This window comes from Pan troglodytes, chromosome 1 (assembly GCF_028858775.2).
Source record: "Pan troglodytes isolate AG18354 chromosome 1, NHGRI_mPanTro3-v2.0_pri, whole genome shotgun sequence".
NCBI classification, from domain to species: Eukaryota; Metazoa; Chordata; class Mammalia; order Primates; family Hominidae; genus Pan; species Pan troglodytes.
The window spans coordinates 106,600,222-106,619,724 of record NC_072398.2 but is presented as its reverse complement, the minus strand read 5'-3'; the positions used below and the strand labels follow the sequence as shown (position 1 = coordinate 106,619,724).

General features: G+C 44.5%; 1 protein-coding gene across 1 annotated transcript; it reads right to left on the bottom strand.

Moving 5' to 3' along the window:
• Positions 1 to 842: 842 nt before the first annotated feature.
• On the bottom strand, positions 843 to 4,990 carry TXNIP (thioredoxin interacting protein). Its single transcript, NM_001271672.1, is given in 8 exon segments — positions 843 to 2,292; positions 2,422 to 2,573; positions 2,687 to 2,843; positions 2,950 to 3,206; positions 3,335 to 3,437; positions 3,551 to 3,698; positions 3,811 to 3,883; positions 4,434 to 4,990. Coding segments are annotated over 8 exon segments (1,176 nt in total). The 5' UTR covers positions 4,684 to 4,990; the 3' UTR covers positions 843 to 2,256.
• Positions 4,991 to 19,503: the final 14,513 nt, after the last annotated feature.

Below are 19,503 nucleotides of genomic sequence, written 5' to 3'. Positions count from 1 at the left end.
TGGTTAGGAACTGTGAAAATAAAAAATGGTTAGCTGCCTCCAAAGAATTTAATACTCATAACTCTATAACCTCTTAAGTCCTGAAGTTATCCTTGTTAGTATATAAATCAAGTTTACATTGGGAAGAAACCCTATGATAAAACCATATTGTAAAAAGGGGATCTTCAGCTGAGTGTGGTGTCTCACGCCTGTATTCCCAACTCTTTGGGAGGCCAGGGCCAGCAGATCACTTGAGCCCAGAAGTTTGAGGCCAACCTGGACAACATGGCAAAACCCGAACTCTACAAATAATCAAAAAATTAGCTGAGCGTAGAAAAAACAAACACATACACACACACACACGCACACACAATTAACTGAACGTAGTTGTGTATGCCTGTAGCCCAGCTATGTGGGAGGCGGAGATGGGAAGATCACTTGAGCCCAGGAAATCAAGGCTGCAGTGAGCTAAGATCATACTACACTCCAGCCTGGGTGAGTGAGACTGTCTCAAAAAAAGGAACCGCCACTCTTTTCTTTCAAATGCCCTCATAAACATCATCTCCCTGTATTTCAAGAACCCATGAACTCCAAAACTGAAGGAATTTAGTAATGATTACCTATGGATTTGGAAAACTAGTTTAGACAACCGGAAAATCCCAGTATAGTTCTTCAGTGAATCTGAAACATGCCTCAAACTGTTTCCCTCTTCACCTTCTAGCCCCCACTCTGCTGACATTCCTTAGGGTCCATAGGGAGTGTTTTTTCCACACGGTTTTCATTAGTGTGGATTGTTAAGTAGAGGAAAACTCCTTTAGACACACCTTCTTTCCAAAAACTTTTCCAAAGCCATCTCACAGACATTTTTTTTCCATTAAAAAAACTTTATTTTCATTTTTTACAAAGAATATCCCCATCTGGGGTAAAAATATATCTGGTTAAGTACAAAATATAGTCTTTACCATACAAAAAGATACATAATACAAAAACATGAAACCAACCATCTTCAGCCCACACTTTCTGGCTGTAATAACTCTCAGAAAAGGGTGGAGCTCAGTGCTCTGACACAGGACAGTGAACAAAGTGCTATGGCTGAGAGTGACTGACCAAGTGCTGGCAGCTGCAGTGAGGGGCCAATATCCCTATCTCCTAACACAGGGCAGGAAGGGGGTTCAAAGGGCTTTTATGAAGACCTGCCCTCTAGTTTCTCATGGCAGTATTTGGAGGTTCTGATCACAGGGTTGGGCATCTTGATCGAGAGTTCCTCCTTGGGTTTGAAGTCACAGTGGGCAAGGCTGACAGCAGCAACCCTTTCACATGATTTAAGCGTTAGAATTATATAATTCTGTACATTGGGGCAATCTCAAAAGTAGTAAAATTTTTTCTGTCTTTTGGCTTAACCCTAGAGACACAGTAGACCAGTTTCAGCTTACATTTAAGATGGCAGAAGGGGAGAACAAAAAATTTGACAGGAATTAAAGTGCTAAGAACATCACCTTAGAATCAATTCCAAGGACTTACATGAAGAGAAAACCATCCTCCCATATGAAAATATTTGCAGTAGGAGAACACAGTGCAATAGGCTCCAAAAATGGCTTTTAAGACCTTTGGTGGGGCAGTTACTACTGCTTTAAAAGCCAGGTTAAAGTATACTCTAAGCAAAGATGACCGTAGAGCAGCTAGTTTCCTTTTTTATAATCACAGGGAAAGCTCTCTCCATTGTCCATCAAATCAGCTCTAGAAGGTTTTTCTTTTTTTTCTACAAGTGCACAAAGGGGAAACACTGATTTTAAGAACCTCCTTTTCCCAAAGTTTTGGCCACAATTTCCCTTTTCATCTTCCTAGTTTGTTAAATTGGCTCTTCTCCACATGATACATAAGTTCAAGGTCCAAAGTTCTATCACAATTTACAAAAAGCCTCCAAAAAACCTTGAAAAGCTTATGCCAGGAGGCCATTTTTACCTGACCCAAAACTATCGAAAAGGCCTCAATTTTCAAGGAGATCTGGGAAAATGGATGGGCCTGAGTTTTTCTAGTTATTTTTAAACCCATCCAACAAACACCCCTGTATCACAACATGGGCGCTGGCTGAGGATGAGTCCGCATCCTTTAAGGCCCAGGAGATTGCCTGCTGACCACCTCCTACATTAGGAAGTCAGAGGCTAAGGTGGACCCACACTCCATTGCAGAGACTGTTGAGTCTCTGAAAAAGTGAGTGTCCAGGAAGAGAGACAAAAAGAAACAAGTAGGTAAAGCTGCTTCTTTTCTTCCACATGCTCACTGCACATTGTTGTTGAGGATGCAGGGATCCACCTAAAGAAAGAAACAGACTATTTCAGTTCAGGTAAGAACAAAAAGAACAAACCAGTTTAGCAATCCGTCTAAGTCAACTTCTTATAGAAAGCTTAGGACAAATTTAACAGTAAAGATGACAATCCTCACCTCAGTATAAGTCGGTGGTGGCATGAACTTGAACTCAGGGGCATACATAAAGATAGGGCTGTCTTGAGAGCCATCCATGTCATCTAGCAGAGGAGTGGTTGGGCTCTCTAATCGGTGATCTTCAGGAATGACATCCATATAGCAGGGAGGAGCTAGAAAATAAAATATGGCCACATAAGAATCCTGCCCAAGAAATGCTGGACCATCACAATTTTACAAACCCAGGTAGACCAGAAAGAAAGAAAAGACATTAGGTCTGGCTCACCTTCTGGGGTATCAGGGATGTTCAGATCTACCCAACTCATCTCAGAGCTGGTTCGGCTGGCCATGCTGGATGTTCTGCTGCTTAGACCTGATCTGCTGCCAATTACCAGGGGCAGGTCAAGGATGACCTTCTTGGATCCAGGAACGCTAACATAGATCTAGAAAGGAAGATGGCAGTTTATTACACCAGAGGTCTGGAGAAACAAGACAGTTGTGGTAACAGATGAACAATTTCTCTGCTGAAGCCACCCTGCATCTACCCACCAGTAAGGAATATTCAACTCGAAGGATGTTGCAGCCCAGGATAGAAGGCCTGATCTTCTGAACCCGAAGGCTCTTGCCACGCCATGATGCGCATGTCCCTGAGATAATATGATTGCCTCTGACTGATGACAACTTCTGAGTCAGCACCTTGGTCTGGCCATTGGCAAGGTAAGTGTGGCGGGCCACAATGGCAGCTTTGGGGACCACAATTCGGGAACATGTATTCTCAAAGTCAGCATGGATGGAAATCTCATCACCTAGCAATGAGAAAGATGAAAACTTACTGATACTCAGTATAGTTAATGACACTTCCTCTACCCCAGTCCCATGCCCTTGCCCCTAAACCCAGTTCCTGTTTTAACTGCCATAAGCACTAGGATTTTACCTTCACAGAATCCTTTTCTGTCAATTCGAGCAGAGACAGACACCCGCCCATCAGGAATGAACATGCAGGAAACTTTCTTTTCCTTTTTAGCAGACACAGGTGCCTATAATAGAAGGGGATAAAAAGGTGTTTTGAGATGCTTCAATCTAATGCCCAAGACGTCTGATTTATCATCCTCATGACCCAGGAGAATAGAATCTTTAAAATGGATCTCACCATTAAATCAGGGGTATTGACATCCACCAGATCCACTACTTCAAAGTTTTTCTTTGTCTCTTGAGTTGGCTGGCTCGGGCGGTCAAGAAAAGCCTTCACCCAGTAGTCTACACACCCATATTTTCCTTTGAAGGATGTTCCCAGAGGCCTGTGTCAAGAAAATGAAAATTTTAAAACGCTCTCCAAGAACAGTAAGTGATCAAAGGAGGGCAAGATATTTTAGACAGAAAAGTTCAAAGATGCATTTAGCTGATATTTACCCCTGAGGAAGCTCAAAGCCGAACTTGTACTCATATTTGTTTCCAGGTCTCATGATCACCATCTCATTCTCACCTGAAGGGAAAGAAAATCGAGTAGCCATTAGGCTTCCTGTTACACTTAAAATGCATCTGTGTGATAAGGAATGCTTGGGTGGCATGCAAGGTATTGAAGTACCCCCAATTTCATCCCATATATATATTTTTAAATCCATCCCATATTGTTCTTAAAGAGAAATTCTGATGTATTTTGTCGGGCAGCAAGTTGCCAAGCCCTGCAATACTGAAAGATTCACCCAGGACAGTTCTCTACTAACATCTCAAACAGGAAGTAGACAAAGAATAAGCAACTTATGCACACATAAGACTTTAACTACCCGAGGCAACGCCCCTCAGGATCCCCTTTAGGACCACAGCACCATAAAAAATTGTACAAATCACCCTTTTTTTTTTTGGTGGGGGGGGGGGCGGAGAATGTCTGCAAATTAAAACAGAAAAAAGGAAGCAACAACACGTAATTCAAACCACTCGAACTGAGCAACTTAAAACATTTCGTACAGGTTTTGTGTATTCAATTCTCTTCTCTAATCAGCTTTCACCCTCCAACAATGAATTGGGCCGCTTACCTGTTGGCTGATCTTCCAGAAGAAGCGTGTCTTCATAGCGCAGGTACTCCGAAGTCTGTTTGCACTGCTGGGATCCCTGCATCCAAAGCACTTTAGCCACTCCGCAAGCCAGGATCCTAACGGCTTTGACACGAGTAACTTCACACACCTCCACTATCACCCGGCCAGCCACCTTCTCGCCACTGCCGTACACCTTTTCAGGGTCGTTAAAGACCACCTCAAAAGACTTGATCTTCTTGAACATCACCATGATGGAACTGAGTTGGTTTTAAGAGTTAGAAATGACGGTGGAAGAAAAAAAAAAAAAGCTCCAAATCGAGGAAACTCCTTTGCAAAAAATTATTTCACTCTAAGGAATTAAGGTATTCTTAAGCAGTTTGAGCATAAGATTTAAACAAATGAATATTAACTACTAGGTTTTCGAAAAGGCGCCTAAAAAATATACGCCGCTGGTTACACTAAGCGAATTCAGAGAAAAAGCCTTCTTTCCCCCAATTGCTGGAGAAAAGATCCGATCTCCACAAGCACTCCTTTGGAAAAAAAGAGGGGTTAGTTTCAAGCAGGAGGCGGAAACGTCTCTATATAGTAGCCCGGGCCAGAAGAGCCACGCGAGCGCTGGCCCGGAGGCTCGTGCTGCCCTCGTGCACATCCCTCCCATTGGCTGCCCGGTCCTTGTTTACCAGGAGCCCGACCAATCAGTGAGATCGCTGCGGCGCGTGGACACGGTGTGCTCCTGGCGGGGAAAATGGTTGTTGCGCTCTGGAGCGGCACAGGGAGGGGGGAAGGAGAGGAAGGAGGGGAAGGAGGGGGCTGTTGAGCGTCTTCTCCCGGGTCCAGTGGAAGGAGGATCCCATTGACCCTAAAACCTAGCCAGGGCGACAGGCCATCGGAGGGCGGGTGTGGACGTTTCTGGTCTGAGAGCGGTGTTTTGAGGTAAAAGGAAAATGTGCTTATGAGGGAATTTCATGCCTAGTCTTAGCCAGTGCAGTTACTTTAGAGCCTGTCGTTATTCCTGGCTCATAAATAGCAAGTGTGTGAAAATCCCATAGCTCCAAGAATACTTTCAGGTTTGGGGCTGTGGAGCGCAGAATGCTTGGTGTTACTGTTCAGGAACAGCCCTTTGTCCTTCTCTTGCCCCCCATCCCTATTAAGTATAAAAAACACCACCGTCTCTGAGGGAAAGGAGAACTTTCAGGCCTCATTGTGTGTGTAGGACTGATGTCTTCTCCTTCCCGTTCCAGTCCCTTGGGGCTAGGGCTGGGGGCTGCGTGCCTGTGCTGTTCGTCACCCACCCCCAGCTTGTACCCTCTCTTCTGTTCTCTCTGTTCTGTGGAACGGAAATAGGAGGGGCGTGTTTACATCCTGTTGCTTATCCTGTCATCTCTTCAATTTCTACCTGCAAAGTTGGGGAACACTTTGTCTATGTTCCCCATTTACCTCATTACCTCTTTAGTGAGGTGTGTCCAGGCGCTCATTATCTCCCACTTCCTACCTGCTTCTGGAGGAAAAGGAAAAGGGGGAAAAAAAGGATGCTTCACTCTTTTCACTTTTTTCCAGTTATGTTCACTCTTTCTTGTCTCCATCCCCTCTCCCAACTCACTAAATCAAATGTACATCCATAAATCTGGTTAAAAGTGAGAAAGTCCTCTTGTTTATATCCAAATTTTCAGTGGAGAGATGGCCACACACCTGTTTGAAGGAACAATTTTAAAAAATATTTTCAAAGGTTTTTCCCTAAACGGTTTAGAAAACAGTAAGAAGGAAAAGAGAAGAAAGATCGGTCAACAGAGCACTATAAATTCAAGCCAGAAGAGACCCTACCCTCTGTCTTCATTCTTTGTTGGTTTCGTTTGGCCAGCTGTCAGATGGATTTTCCCCTGCTGGCTGTGAGATGCTTTAGGAGCTGAGTACTGAGAACTTACTCTTAAATGTAATAGGAAAAACCTGTATGCAAAAGTGCAGGGATTCTTCCTCCTTTTGATTCATAGACCCTTCCTATATCTGTGCTGGGGTATCAGAAGATTATTATTTAATTCCTTGTGCTGGAAAGAGGAAGATAATGTCCCAAGATTGAGATGGGGAGGTAATTAAGAAGCATTCAAGTATATTGAAACCCTACCCAATCAGCAAAAAAAAAACAAAACAAAACAAAACCTATTCATTGCTGTTAAAGAGCCTTCTTCCTTCCTCAGACAGCCTAGCTGGATTGACACCCTAAGGCTAACGAGAGTTACAACTCAACCCCAATATTAAGCAAGCTCAAGAATAGGCATCATGAGTCTCTTGGAAAACACACACATGCATGAAACCCCAGGAACATGTTGATCCTTAGGGTGTGTTTGAGGCGGCACCCTGTTCTAGAAACTTAACCAGCTAGGCTTGAGGTGTTTTCAGTTGGTTAACAATATTGATTGAGTTACTGGGAGCAGAGAGGTGGAACTCTGACTGAAGTAATTTTTTTTTAAGGTGGAATCTTGCTCTGTTGCCTAGGCTGGAGTGCAGTGGCCTGACCCCAGCTCACTGCAACCTCTGCCTCCTGGGTTAGAGCGATTCTCCGCCTCAGCCTCCTGAGTACCTGGCATTACAGGCATGCATCACCACGCCCAGCTAATTTTTGTATTTTTAGTAGAGATGGGGTTTCACCATGTTGCCCAAGATGGTCTCGAACTCCTGACCTCAGGTGATCCACCCGCCTTGGCCTCCCAAAGTGCTGGGATTACAGGCGTGAGCCACCGTGCCTGGCCTGACTGAAGTAATTTTAAAAGTTCAAAATTGTGGCTTCTGGGAGAACGTTTAGTTTGATGGGTATGAAAGTGTAACTATCAAACATCAAAATGCTGACAAATATATGAATCAATATTGTTAACTACATAGTCAATATTGTTAAATATTGTTAAATCTTAACTACATACATTTTGAGGGAATAGGAAAGATGGTGGCTAGTGATGGATCAGGGTGGTGGTAATATGGGACATCTTAAGACATCCAACTCTCAACCAGGTTGGAATGCAGTGTCACTTGGCTCACTGAAACCTCCGCATCCCAGGCTCAAGTGATTCTCCCACCTCAGCCTCCCGAGTAGCTGGGACTACAGATGTGCTCCACCACGCCTAGGTAATTTTTGTATTTTTGGTAGAGATGGGGTTTCACCATGTTGGCCAGGCTGGTCTCAAACTCCTGCTCAAGCAGTCCGCCTACCTCGGCCTCCCAAAGTGCTGGGATTATAGGTACCCTTTTCCCTTTCAATTTATTTGATATTTATTTGGGCACATCTCTGAAGTACTGAATTGCTGAGTTTTAAAAAATCCTATGACAATTCTCTCGTTCTAAGTTTCTCTTCTGGGCTCTGGTTTCTTTGTATCTTCCCATTTGCAGAGCTCACTACAGACTACGTTGCTCTGTGTTATGCCTGGGTTCCTTTAAATGCCAAAAAATTATTTAGCTTTGGCAGCAGCTGCTGCCTACCAGGCCTGTAGCCAAGGCATGTTGTGAAGTGGAGTCCTCCTGGACACAGTTGTTTACGACCTTTCACCTTGTAACCTGGTATTCTGATAAAAACCTGCCCCGATTCTCCTTTCCCAGTTCTTGGGTCTAAGAAGAAAGAAATTTTGTAAACTCTTGTCCTAAAATCAGGGTATAAAAACACTTGCGAGGTTTGGGAAAAGGGGTGGGCCAAGGAGGAACAGCAAAGTAGGGCACAGTCAAAGAGTTTTGCAAGTTGGGTCATCTTTATCTGCCCCTTCTCTACCCTCTTCAGTCCCAGTGCCAACAGGAAACCAAGTGGTGATTGTTGTTTGTTTGCTTTACTGCAAGTGACAGAATAAAGCCAGCAGTTTCAGGGAGGGAAGTGCCCTCAGCACTTTGTTGCCAGTCAGAGACAAGACATTGATTGCATTTCTCTTTTCTTTAACCTCTGGCCTGACAAACATTTAGAACATGAAGACTCATAGTTCTTAATGCAGAACAAAGCCCTTTCTTGGTCCTTTTAATCACTTCTCTCACCTCTACTCTGTAAACTTCCCTTTTACCCTTACCCATTTTCGTTTCTCTCTCTCTTTTTTTTTCCACATAGGGGCTCACTCTCAACCAGGTTGGAATGCAGTGTCACTTGGCTCACTGAAACCTCCGCATCCCAGGCTCAAGTGATTCTCCCACCTCAGCCTCCCGAGTAGCTGGGACTACAGATGTGCTCCACCACGCCTAGGTAATTTTTGTATTTTTGGTAGAGATGGGGTTTCACCATGTTGGCCAGGCTGGTCTCAAACTCCTGCTCAAGCAGTCCGCCTACCTCGGCCTCCCAAAGTGCTGGGATTATAGGCACCCTTTTCCCTTTCAATTTTTTCCCTAAGGAATTTAGAGGCAAATTAAGAGTTTGAAGACTGCCCCAAGTCATAGATCAATAAGAATCAATTAACAATTGTAAGCCAGGTGTGGTGGCTCATGCCTGTAATCCCAGCACTTTGGGAGGCTGAAATGGGAAGATCACTTGAGGCCAGGAATTCAAGAAGATCACCCCGGGCATTGTAGTGAGACCCCATCTCTCTTTAAAAAAAAAAAAAAAAAAAAGGCTGGGCGCGGTGGCTCACGCCTGTAATCCCAGCACTTTGGGAGGCTGAGGCAGGCAAATCACGAAGTCAGGAGATTGAGACCATCCTGGCTAACACGGTGAAACCCTGTCTCTACTAAAAATACAAAAAATTAGCCGGGTGTGGTGGCAGGCGCCTATAGTCCCAGCTACTTGGGAGGCTGAGGCAGGAGAATGGCGTGAACCTGGGAGGCGGAGCTTGCAGTGAGCCGAGATCTCGCCACTGCACTCCAGCCTAGGCGACAAAGTGAGACTCCATCTCAAAAAAAAAAAAAAGAAATTGTATAGCATGTTAGAGTTCCAAGTGACTTTTTAAGTAATTGCCATTTATTAAGCACCTATAATGAACCAAATCTTTTATATAATTATGTCAGTGATATTTATAAGGTCATCTGTCATGTTGTTCTAGAAAGTATTTGAGGTTAGATTGTTTCATTTAATTCTCTCAATAACCTTGTGACTCGGTGTTGGTTCAGTCAGGCTCAGAAGTGAAGTAAGCCTGAGGTCACAGATTTTGTAAGTAGAGCAAGATCTTGAACCCGCCCATGTCTGTCTAAAAGTATGTACTATAAAAATGTGTTGTCTTGGCTCTCAGTGCTTTGATACACAGTATCTTGTTTGATTCTCACAATAGTCTAATAAAGGATTCAGGGCAAGACTCAGAGAATTTTAGAGTTAAATGGGACTGTAGCAGTCTTTTATTTTTTTTTAAACCAGTTCTTATTTTGGTTAAGTGACTTGACCTGGGACATAAGCTAGTATCTGGTGGAGCCACTCTCCAAACCCAGGATTCTCTTTATTATCTATTTGTTTATTTTGTTGTTGCCCAGACTGGAGTACAGTGGCACAAGCATAGCTCAGTAGCGGGAACTACTAGGAACATATACCATACCCAGCTAATTTTTTTTTTTTTGAGAAAGGGTCTTACTTCATCACCAGGCTGGAGTGCAGTGACATGACCATGTCTCACTGTAACCTCAACCTCCAGGGCTGAGGTGATCCTTCCACCTTGGCCTCTTGAGTCAGCTGGGACTACAGGCACATGCCGGGCTAATTTTCGTATATTTTGGTAGAGATGGAGTCTTGCCATGTTGCCTAGGCTGGTCTGGAACACCTGGGCTCAAGCTATCCACCCACCTTGGCCTCCCAAAGTGCTGGAATTATAGATATGAGCCACCATGTCCAATCTTGTTTGTTAATTTAGTTTTAACTTTTAAAAATATCTCATCTGGAAGCCCACATTTCGTGTTTACTGAGATCAATTTTTCTACCATGATAAGCAAAGGATAGAGATCTCAGTCTTGTCCAATGTCATGGCAAGATGGGGAGAGGGGCTGAATTAACTTGTTTGGAGGTATTGTAGGCTCATTTAAGATAGTTCTTTTTGGCTGGGCGTGGTGGCTCACGCCTCTAATCCCAGCATTTTGGGAGGTCGAGGCAGGCAGATCAACTGAGGTCAGGAGTTTGAGACCAGCCTGACCAACAAGGAGAAACCCCGTCTCTACTAATAATACAAAATTAGCCAGGTGTGGTGGCGCATGCCTGTAATCCCAGTTACTCGGGAGGCTGAGGCAAGAGAATAGCTTGAACCTGGGAGGTGGAGGTTGCAGTGAGTCAAGATTGCACTCCAGCCTGGGCAACAAGAGCAAAACTCCGTCTCAAAAAAAAAAAAAACAAAAAAGTTTTTTTTTCTTTTCTGAAGACCCTTACAATAACTTCCTAAAGGTAGTTCTTTTTCTTTTCTTTCTTTTTTTTGTAATTAGCTTTATTTACTTATCTATTTACTTTTGAGACAAGGTCTTACTCTCACCCAGGCTGGAGTGCGGTGGCGTGATCTCGGCTCGCTGCAACCTCCACCTCCCAGGTTCAAGTGATTCTCCTGTCTCAGCCTCCCTAGTAGCTGGGATTATAGGCACCCACCACCATGCCCAGCTAATTTTTTGTATTTTTAGTAGAGGTGGGGTTTCACCGTTTTGGCCAGGCTGGTCTTGAACTTCTGACCTCAGGTGATCCACTTGCCTTGGCCTCCCAAAATGCTGGGATTACAGGTTTGAGCCACCATGCCCAGCTTTATCTATTTATTTTTTATATAGAGTCTCACTCTGTCACTCAGGCTGGAGTGCAATGGCACGATCTTGGCTCACTGCAACCTCTGCCTCCCAGGTTCAAACGATTCTCCTCTGCCTCCAGAGTAGTTGGGATTACAGGCATTGGCCAGGCTGGTCTTGAACGCCTGACCTCAAGTGATCCACCCACCTTGGCCTCCCAAAGTGCTGGGATTACAGGCGTGAGCCACTGTGCTGGGCCATAGTTCTTAAAGTTGCCTTTATGTGTGATAAAAATATCTTATTTCCCTTCTCATGTTATTACAGTTTTTTTTTTTTTTGAGACAGTCTCAGTCTGTCACCCAGGCTGGAGTGCAGTGGCTGGATCTCGGCTCACTGCAGCCTCCGCCTCCTGGGTTTAAGCGATTCTTCTGCCTCAGCCTCCCGAGTAGCTGGGTTTACAGGTGCCCATCACCAAGCCCGACTAATTTTTGTATTTTTAGTAGAGATGGGGTTTCACCATGTTGGCCAAGCCGGTCTCGAACTCCTAGCCTTAAATGATCCACCCACTTTGGCCTCCCAAAGTGTTGAGATTACAGTCGTGAGCCACTGTGCCCAGGCGGTATTCTTCTTTTACTGTCAAATTTCTTAAGAGAATAACCTGTATCAGCTTTTTCTGTGGACTGAACTTGTCCCTTTGTAGTCTGCCTTCTGGTCTCTCTGAAACTATTTTCTTCAAGGTCTCCAGCGGAAATTGGAGTAGTTTTTCTTTTCTTTTCCTTTTTTTTTGAAATGGAGTCTTGCTCTGTCACCCAGGCTGGAGTGCATTGGTGCGATCTTGGCTCACTGCAACTTCTGCCTCCTGGGTTCATGCAATTCTCCTGCCTCAGCCTCCCAAGTAGCTGGGATTACAGATGTGTGCTACCACGCCCAGCTAATTTTTGATTTTTAATAGATACCAAGTTTCATCATGTTGGTCAGGCTCGTCTTAAGCTCCTTACCTCAAGTGATCCACCCACCTCGACCTCCCGAAGTGCTGGGATTACAGGCATGAGCCACCATACCTGGCAAAATCAACGTAGGGTGTTTTTTTTTTTTTTTGAGACAGGGTCTCACTCTGTTGCCCAGGCTGGAGCGCAATGGCGCGATCTTGGCTCACTGCAACTTCCGCCTCCTGGCTTCAAGCAATTCTCCTGCCTCAGCTTCCTGAGTAGCTGGGATTACAGGCACGTGCCACCACGCCTGGCTAATTTTTGTATTTTCAGTAGAGATGGGGTTTCACCATGCTGGCCAGGCTGGTCTGGAACTCCTGACCTCAGGCGATCCACTTGCCTTGGCCTCCCAGAGTGCTGGAATTACAGGCATTAGCCACTGCGCCCGGCCAGTCAGAGTACTTTTTATAGGCTTTATTCCTTTTGACTTCTATATGATTTGGAAACTGCCACGTTTTAAAATTTTAAACACTTAAATCTTGACTTTTGGACTTCATTCTTTTCTCCTTTGCTAACAATTCTTTTTTTTCTACTCCCTGAAAATTCTTCTTAAGGGCTTGTCCTGGGCCCTCTCCTTTTCTTTCCTGAAGTTTCACTTTTCAGTTTGACTGTCTGTACATCACTCTGTGTAAATGACTTTAAATCTATGCTATACCTTTAGCCTGTCTCCAAAGTTCCAGCTGGTATCTCAAATTCAGCTTGTCTAGTAATGAATTCATAATCTTTCCCTGGTGGTCAAACCCATTTCTTTGCCTTGTTTTTTTTTTTGAGACGGAGTTTCGCTCTTGTTGCCCAGGTTGGAGTGCAATGGCGTGATCTCAGCTCACCGCAACCTCCGCCTCCCAGGTTCAAGCAATTCTCCTGCCTCAGCCTCCCAAGTAGCTGGGATTACAGGCATGCAGCACCACGCCCGGCTAATTTTGTATTTTTAGTAGAGACTGGGTTTCTCCATGTTGAGGCTGGTTTCGAACTCCTGACCTAGGTGATCCGCCCGCCTCGGCCTCCCAAAGTGCTGGGATTACAGGCGTGAGCCACCGCGCCCGGCCTTTTTTTTTTCCCCCTTTTTCTTTCTTTCTTTTTGAGACAAGGTCTCGCTCTGTCACACAGGTTGGATTGCACTGGTGGGATCAGGGATCATAGCATACTGCAATCTTGAACTCCCGCGCTCAAGGGATCCTCCTGCCTCAGCCTCCCAAGTAGCTAGGACCACAGGCATATGCCACCATGCCCAGCTAATTCTTTAATTTTTGGTACAGATGGGATCTCATTTTGTTGCCTAGGCTGGTCTCAAACTCCTGGGCTCAAGGGATCATTCCACCTTGGCCTCCCAAAGTGCTAGTATCATAGGTATGAGCCACTGCCTCCAGCCCCCTTGTTTGTTTTAATAGAACCATTATATATTCCCCAAGTTATAAAGGCTTAAAATCCAGGGATTGCCTGTAATTCCTTCCTCTCTGTCATGCCCCACATCCAGTCAACTGCTGAATTCTATAGAGCCATCTTTCTAGTGTTTCTAGCACCTGTCTCCTGTTTCTTATTCTACTGCCACCATTCTGGTTCATGTTTTTGTTACTTTTGCCTAGATTACTTTAATAGTTTTTAACTGATTTTCCTGCTGTAATCTATAGAACATCACTAGATTAATCTCACAGAATTGAGTTCCTGTGTGTTCCTATAATAATGCAAAATGTATTGCTTACTGAATCACATTTAAATGCTTCAACCTGGCATTTAAGCCTTCACGAAATGTCCTCAACCAGATTTTCTCATTCATTTCCCACTATTTCCTCATATATGTACCCTATGCTTCAGCCAAAACTGAGCACTCAGTGTTCCCTTAATATATCCTTCTCTGTCTTTATGTCCCTGCTTACATTTTTCCTTGTACCTGGAGTGCCTGTCCTTCCCCATCTCTGCTTTTTGAAATTTTACCCACTCTTCTGTAGACAGCCAAATAATTTTTCCTCTATTAAACCTTTCTTGGCTGGGCGCAGTGGCTCACGCCTGTAATCCCAGCACTTTGAGAGGCTGAGGTGGGTGGATCACCTGAGGTCAGGAGTTTGAGACCAGCCTGGCCAACACGGTGAAACCCCATCTCTACTAAAAATACAAAAATTAGCAGGACATGGTGGCAGGTGCCTGTAATCCCAGCTACTCGGGAGGCTGAAGCAGGAGAATTGCTTGAACCCCGGAGGTGGAGGTTGCAGTGAGCTGAGATCATGCTGCTGCACTCCAGCCTGGGTGACAGGGTGAGACTCTATCTCAAAGCAACAAAGCAAAACCAAAAACATTTCTTGCTTCCCAATCCCCTCAACTTTTTTTTTTTTTTTTTGGGTAGAGTCTCACTCTGTTACCCAGGCTGGAGTACAGTGGTGCTATCATGGCTCACTGTAGCCTCGATCTCCCAGGTTCAAACAGTCCTGCCACCTCAGCCTCCCGAGTAGCTGGGACTACAGGGGCATGCAACCACACCCGGCTAACTTAAAAAAAAGAAAGAAAAGAAAAAAAAACTTGTAGAGACAGGGTTTCACCATGTAGCCTAGGCTGGTCTTGAACTCCTGAGCTCAAGCGATCCACCCGCCTCAGCTTCTCAAAGTGCTGGGATTATAGGTATGAGCCACCATGCCCAGCCAATCCCCTCATCTTTTACCTTACAATCAAATATTTTTTCATTCTCTTTGGAATACTCCATAGCACATTTATATTTCTTACATAGCACTAACACGTAAAGTGCCTTTTCTCTCCTAATTAATTCCTAGAGAATAGAAACTATGCCCTTTTTTATCTTTGTATTCTTCCTAGCATCTCTTAGAGTACATTTCACAGAATAAATATATTATTAAATATAAATTGAGGCCAGGTGCAGTGGCTCACGCTTGTAATCCCAGCATTTTGGGAGGCTGAGGCAGGCGGATCACTTGAGCTCACAACTTCGAGACCAGCCTGGGCAACATGGGTAAACCCTGTCTCTACTAAAAATAAAAAAAATTAGCTGTGTGTGATGGTGCACGCCTGTAGTCCCAGCTCCTCGGAAGGCTGAGGTGGGAGGATGGCTTGAATTGCCATGTCAAAAAAAAAAAAATATATATATATATATATATATATACACACACACACACACACACACACACACAGACACACACACACATACATATAGAGATTGATTGAATTGATAGATTGGGTTATGTCTCTGGATAGAATATACCAGTAATTCAGATCCTAGTATTATTTCTTATTACTATTAGACTTGACACCTCAACCTCAGTTTCTTATGCTAAACTGTATCATATTTGTCCCTCCTCAAAGCCTGTGGCCCAAATATGTATCAGAGCAGGGACGGGAAGGAGGCGAGAGGTGGTGGTTTGTTTTTCTGTGAGAAGAAAATTGGACTGCGTTGGTGTTTATAAGTATGAGGGAGATGGGACATTGTGTGCTCAACCCAACTTCCCCTTTTCTGAGAAATTATTTCTTACACAATTCAGAAATACGGTTGACTCAGCTCTGCCACCTAGTGGGCAGTTTAATATACTGTCAAAATTCTTAGTCCAAGAATTGTCTCAAACAAATAAAAGCTTTTCTGAGAGCCAGAACAGCCCAGATCACTCCCCTGAGTGGCAAAGATGATTCTTGATTATGAGAAGGAACAAATGAAGGAAATGTGGTGTTCATGACTGAGGGAAAGAAATTCTACATTAAAACAAGTTTCTATTTTTTTATCCAGACTGACAATTAATAATACTTTCTTTTCTAAGAAAAAATTTTAAAACATTTATTTATTTTTCTAGATCCATCAATGCCTTTTGAAAAAATGAATTAATTTTTTTAAGAGATGGGCCTCTCTCTTGCCCAGGCTGGAGTGCTGTCGTGCGATCAGCTCACTGCAGTCTCTGACTCTTGGGCTCAAGCAACCCTCGGCCTCAGCCTCCTGAGGAACTGGGACTACCACCATGCCTAGTTAATTTTCAGTTTTTTGTAGATATGGGGGTCTTGCTATGTTGCCCAGTCTGGTCTCTAACTCTTGGGCTCTAGTGATCCTCCTACCTCGACCTTCCAAAGTGTTGGGATGACAGGCATGAGCCACTGTGCCAGATCAGTACTTTCTTTTTTTTGAGATGGAGTTTTGCTCTTGTCGTCCAGGCTGGAGTGCAATGGGGCGATCTCGGCTCACCGCAACCTCCACCTCCCAGGTTCAAGTGATTCTCCTGCCTCAGCCTCCCAAGTAGCTGGGATTACAGGCATGTGCCGCCACGCCTGGCTTATTTTGTATTTTTAGTAGAGACAGGGTTTCTCCATGTTGGTCAGGCTGGTCTTGAACTCCTGACCTCGGGTGATCTGCCCACCTTGGCCTCCCAAAGTGCTGGGATTACAGGTGTGAGCCACCATGCCCAGCCAGTACTTTCTTTGTTAATTATATTTTGTCATCTATATATCTATATATATGCATTATAACGCAGTTGCACAAACATTTGATTCTCACCAGGTAAGCAGGAAGACATTTTGCAGAAGAGAATATTGTGATTCAGAGAACTCAAATGACTTGCCTATGATCACACAGCTAGGACAAAATTCCTAGTGAGTCCCTGAGCCTTAAAAAAAAAGATTTTTTTTAAGTCCAAGATTGTCCAAGTGTGGTGGCTCACACCTCTAATTCCAGCACTTTGGGAGGCTGAGGCGGGCAGATCACCTGAGGTCAGGAGTTCAAGACCAACCTGGCCAACATGGTGAAACCTCGTCTCAACTGAAAATACAAAAATTAGCCGGGCATGATTGTGGGCACCTGTAATCCCAGCTACTCGGGAGGCTGAGGCAGGAGAATCACTTGAACCCGGGAGGCAGAAGTTGCAGTGAGCCAAGATTGTGCTACTGCACTCCAGCCTGGGTGATAGAGCAAGACTCTGTCTCAAAAAAAAAAAAAAAAAAAAAAAAAGTCATCTCCTTTGTAAAGCTTTCTCTGATTTCTACATTTATTTTTCATTTTTAATTAATTAATTTTAAAATTTTTACCTATTTATTTTTTGAGACAGGATTTCACTCTGTTACCCAGGCTGGAGTGCAGTGGTGCAATCTCAGCTCACTGCAGCCTCGACCTCCTGGGCTCAAGCAATCCTTCCAACTTAGCCTCCCGAGTAGCTGGGACCACAGGCACACACCACCACTCCTGGCTAATTTTTTGTATTTTTCGTAGAGAAGGGGTTTTGCCATATTGCCCAGGCTGGTCTTGAACTCTTGAGCTGAAGCAATTCACCCACCTCAGCCTCCCAAAGTGCTGGGATTACACGTATGGGCCACTGTGGCTGGCCTTTAATTTACTTTTAATTCTTTTATTGAGACAGGGTCTTGCTCTGTCACCCAGGTTGGAGTGCAGTAGTGCGATCATAGCTCACTGCAGCCCCAACCTCCTGGGCTCAACTGATCCTCCCACCTCAGCCTCCCAGGTAGCTGGAACTATAGGCACATGCCACCACAACCAGCTAATTTTTTATTTTTTTTGTAGAGACGGGGGTCTCACCATGTTGCCCAGGCTGGTATCAAACTCCTGGGCTCAAGCAGTCCTCCTACCTTGGCCTCCCAAAGTGCTGGGATTACAGGCATGAGACACCGCTCCCAGCCAGCCTACTTTTTTGAAAATATGACTTAGTTTCTCAAAGGTAGAAGTGTTGTATCAAAGACTGACTATGTGAAACGCTTAATATTAAAAATGTTGGTTCTGTGCCAGGTGTGGTGGCTCAAGCCTGTAATCCTTGCATTTTGGGAGGCCAAGGTAGGTGGGTTGCTTGAACCCAGGAGTTCGAGACCAGCTTGGGCAACATGGCGAAAACCCATCTATACAAAAAATACAAAAAACAAAAAATTAGATGGGAGTGGTGGCTAGCACAGTAGTCTCAGCTACTTAGGGGGCTGAGGCAGGAGGATTGCTTGAATCTAGGAGGTCAAGGCTGCAGTGAGCTAATATTGAGCCACTGCACTCCAGCCTGGGTGATGAAGTGAGAACCTGTCTCAAAAAAAAAAAATTAGTTCTTTGAACCAATAGCAAAGAATGATTCCAAAATAGCCCTGTATTGGAGGTAGAATCTAGTTATTCTTCCTGGTTTTTCTTTTTCAGTTTCTCAAAGCCCACCCTCCATTTATATAACTTTTATCTGAGGAAACATATGTAACTTATTTCTTCTGTTAATTGTTGGAAAAATGATTAGTAATTTGGTTTGGGAGTACACAGAAAAATTGAGGAAGGCCTTTTATTTCCTAGTTTTATGTCTTCTTTCCCTTCCTTAGTGCTGGTATGGTTTCCTGGCACTGATTTTGAAAACTATAATTACTGGGCCATGGCTATTATCTGTTTCCTTGAGAAGAAATGTGGGAAGGAACTTGCCATGAAGTACATAGGGTGGAGTATAGTAGGGAGGGAGGTATTTGTTTGATCTGAGAAGTGGTTGAGATGGCCACAAAGTTAAGGGGAAAAAGCTCAGGCCAAGGTGGAAATGCTCCCCTTTTTTTTTTGAGGGTGGGGAATGAAGTCTCACTCTGTTGCCCAGGCTGGAGTGCAGTGGCATGATGTTGGCTCACTGCAATCTCCGCCTCCCCGGTTCAAGTGATTCTCCTGCTTTAGTCTCTCAAGCCGCTGGGATTATAGGTGCCAGCCACCACACCCGGCTAATTTTTGTATTTTTAGTAGAGTCAGGGTTTTGCCATGTCCGCGGCTGCTCTCAAACTTCAGACCTCAAGTGATCCACCCGCCTTGGCCTCCCAAAATGCTGGGATTACAGGCGTGAGCCACTGCACCTGCCCAGAAATGCTCCTCTTTTTGTTTTTTGGGTTTTCTTTTGAGAAGGAGTCTCACTGTGTCTCCAGGCTGGACTGCAGTGGCACAATCTCAGCTCACTGCAACCTCGGACTCCTGGGTTCAAGCGATTCTCCTGCCTCAGCCTCCCAAGTAGCTGGGATTACAGGCATGCACCACCATGCCCAGCTAATTTTTGTATTTTTAGTAGAGACGGGGTTTCACCATGTTTACCGGGCTGATCTTGAACTCGTGACCTCAGGTGATCCTCCCACCTCAGCCTCCCAAAGTGCTAGGATTACAGGCATGAGCCACTGCGCCCAGCCAAATGCTCCTCTTTTTAATCAATGTAATGTAACATCATGTAGTTAAAAATCACATGATATTAAATGATTTTACAAAAAACAGCAGTCCTCAAGCCCAAGCCCCTTTTTCTTTTTCTTTCTTTCTTTCTTTTTTTTTTTTTTTGAGACAGGATCTCACTCCGTCACCCAGGCTGGAGTGCAGTGGGGCAATCTCAGCCCCAGGCTGGAGTGCAGTGGTGCGATCTCGGCTCACTGCAACCTCCACCTCCTAGCTTCAAGCAATTCTCCTGCCTCAGCTACCCAAATAGCTGGGATTACAGGCCCACACCACCACGTCTGGCTAATTTTTGTATTTTTAGTAGAGA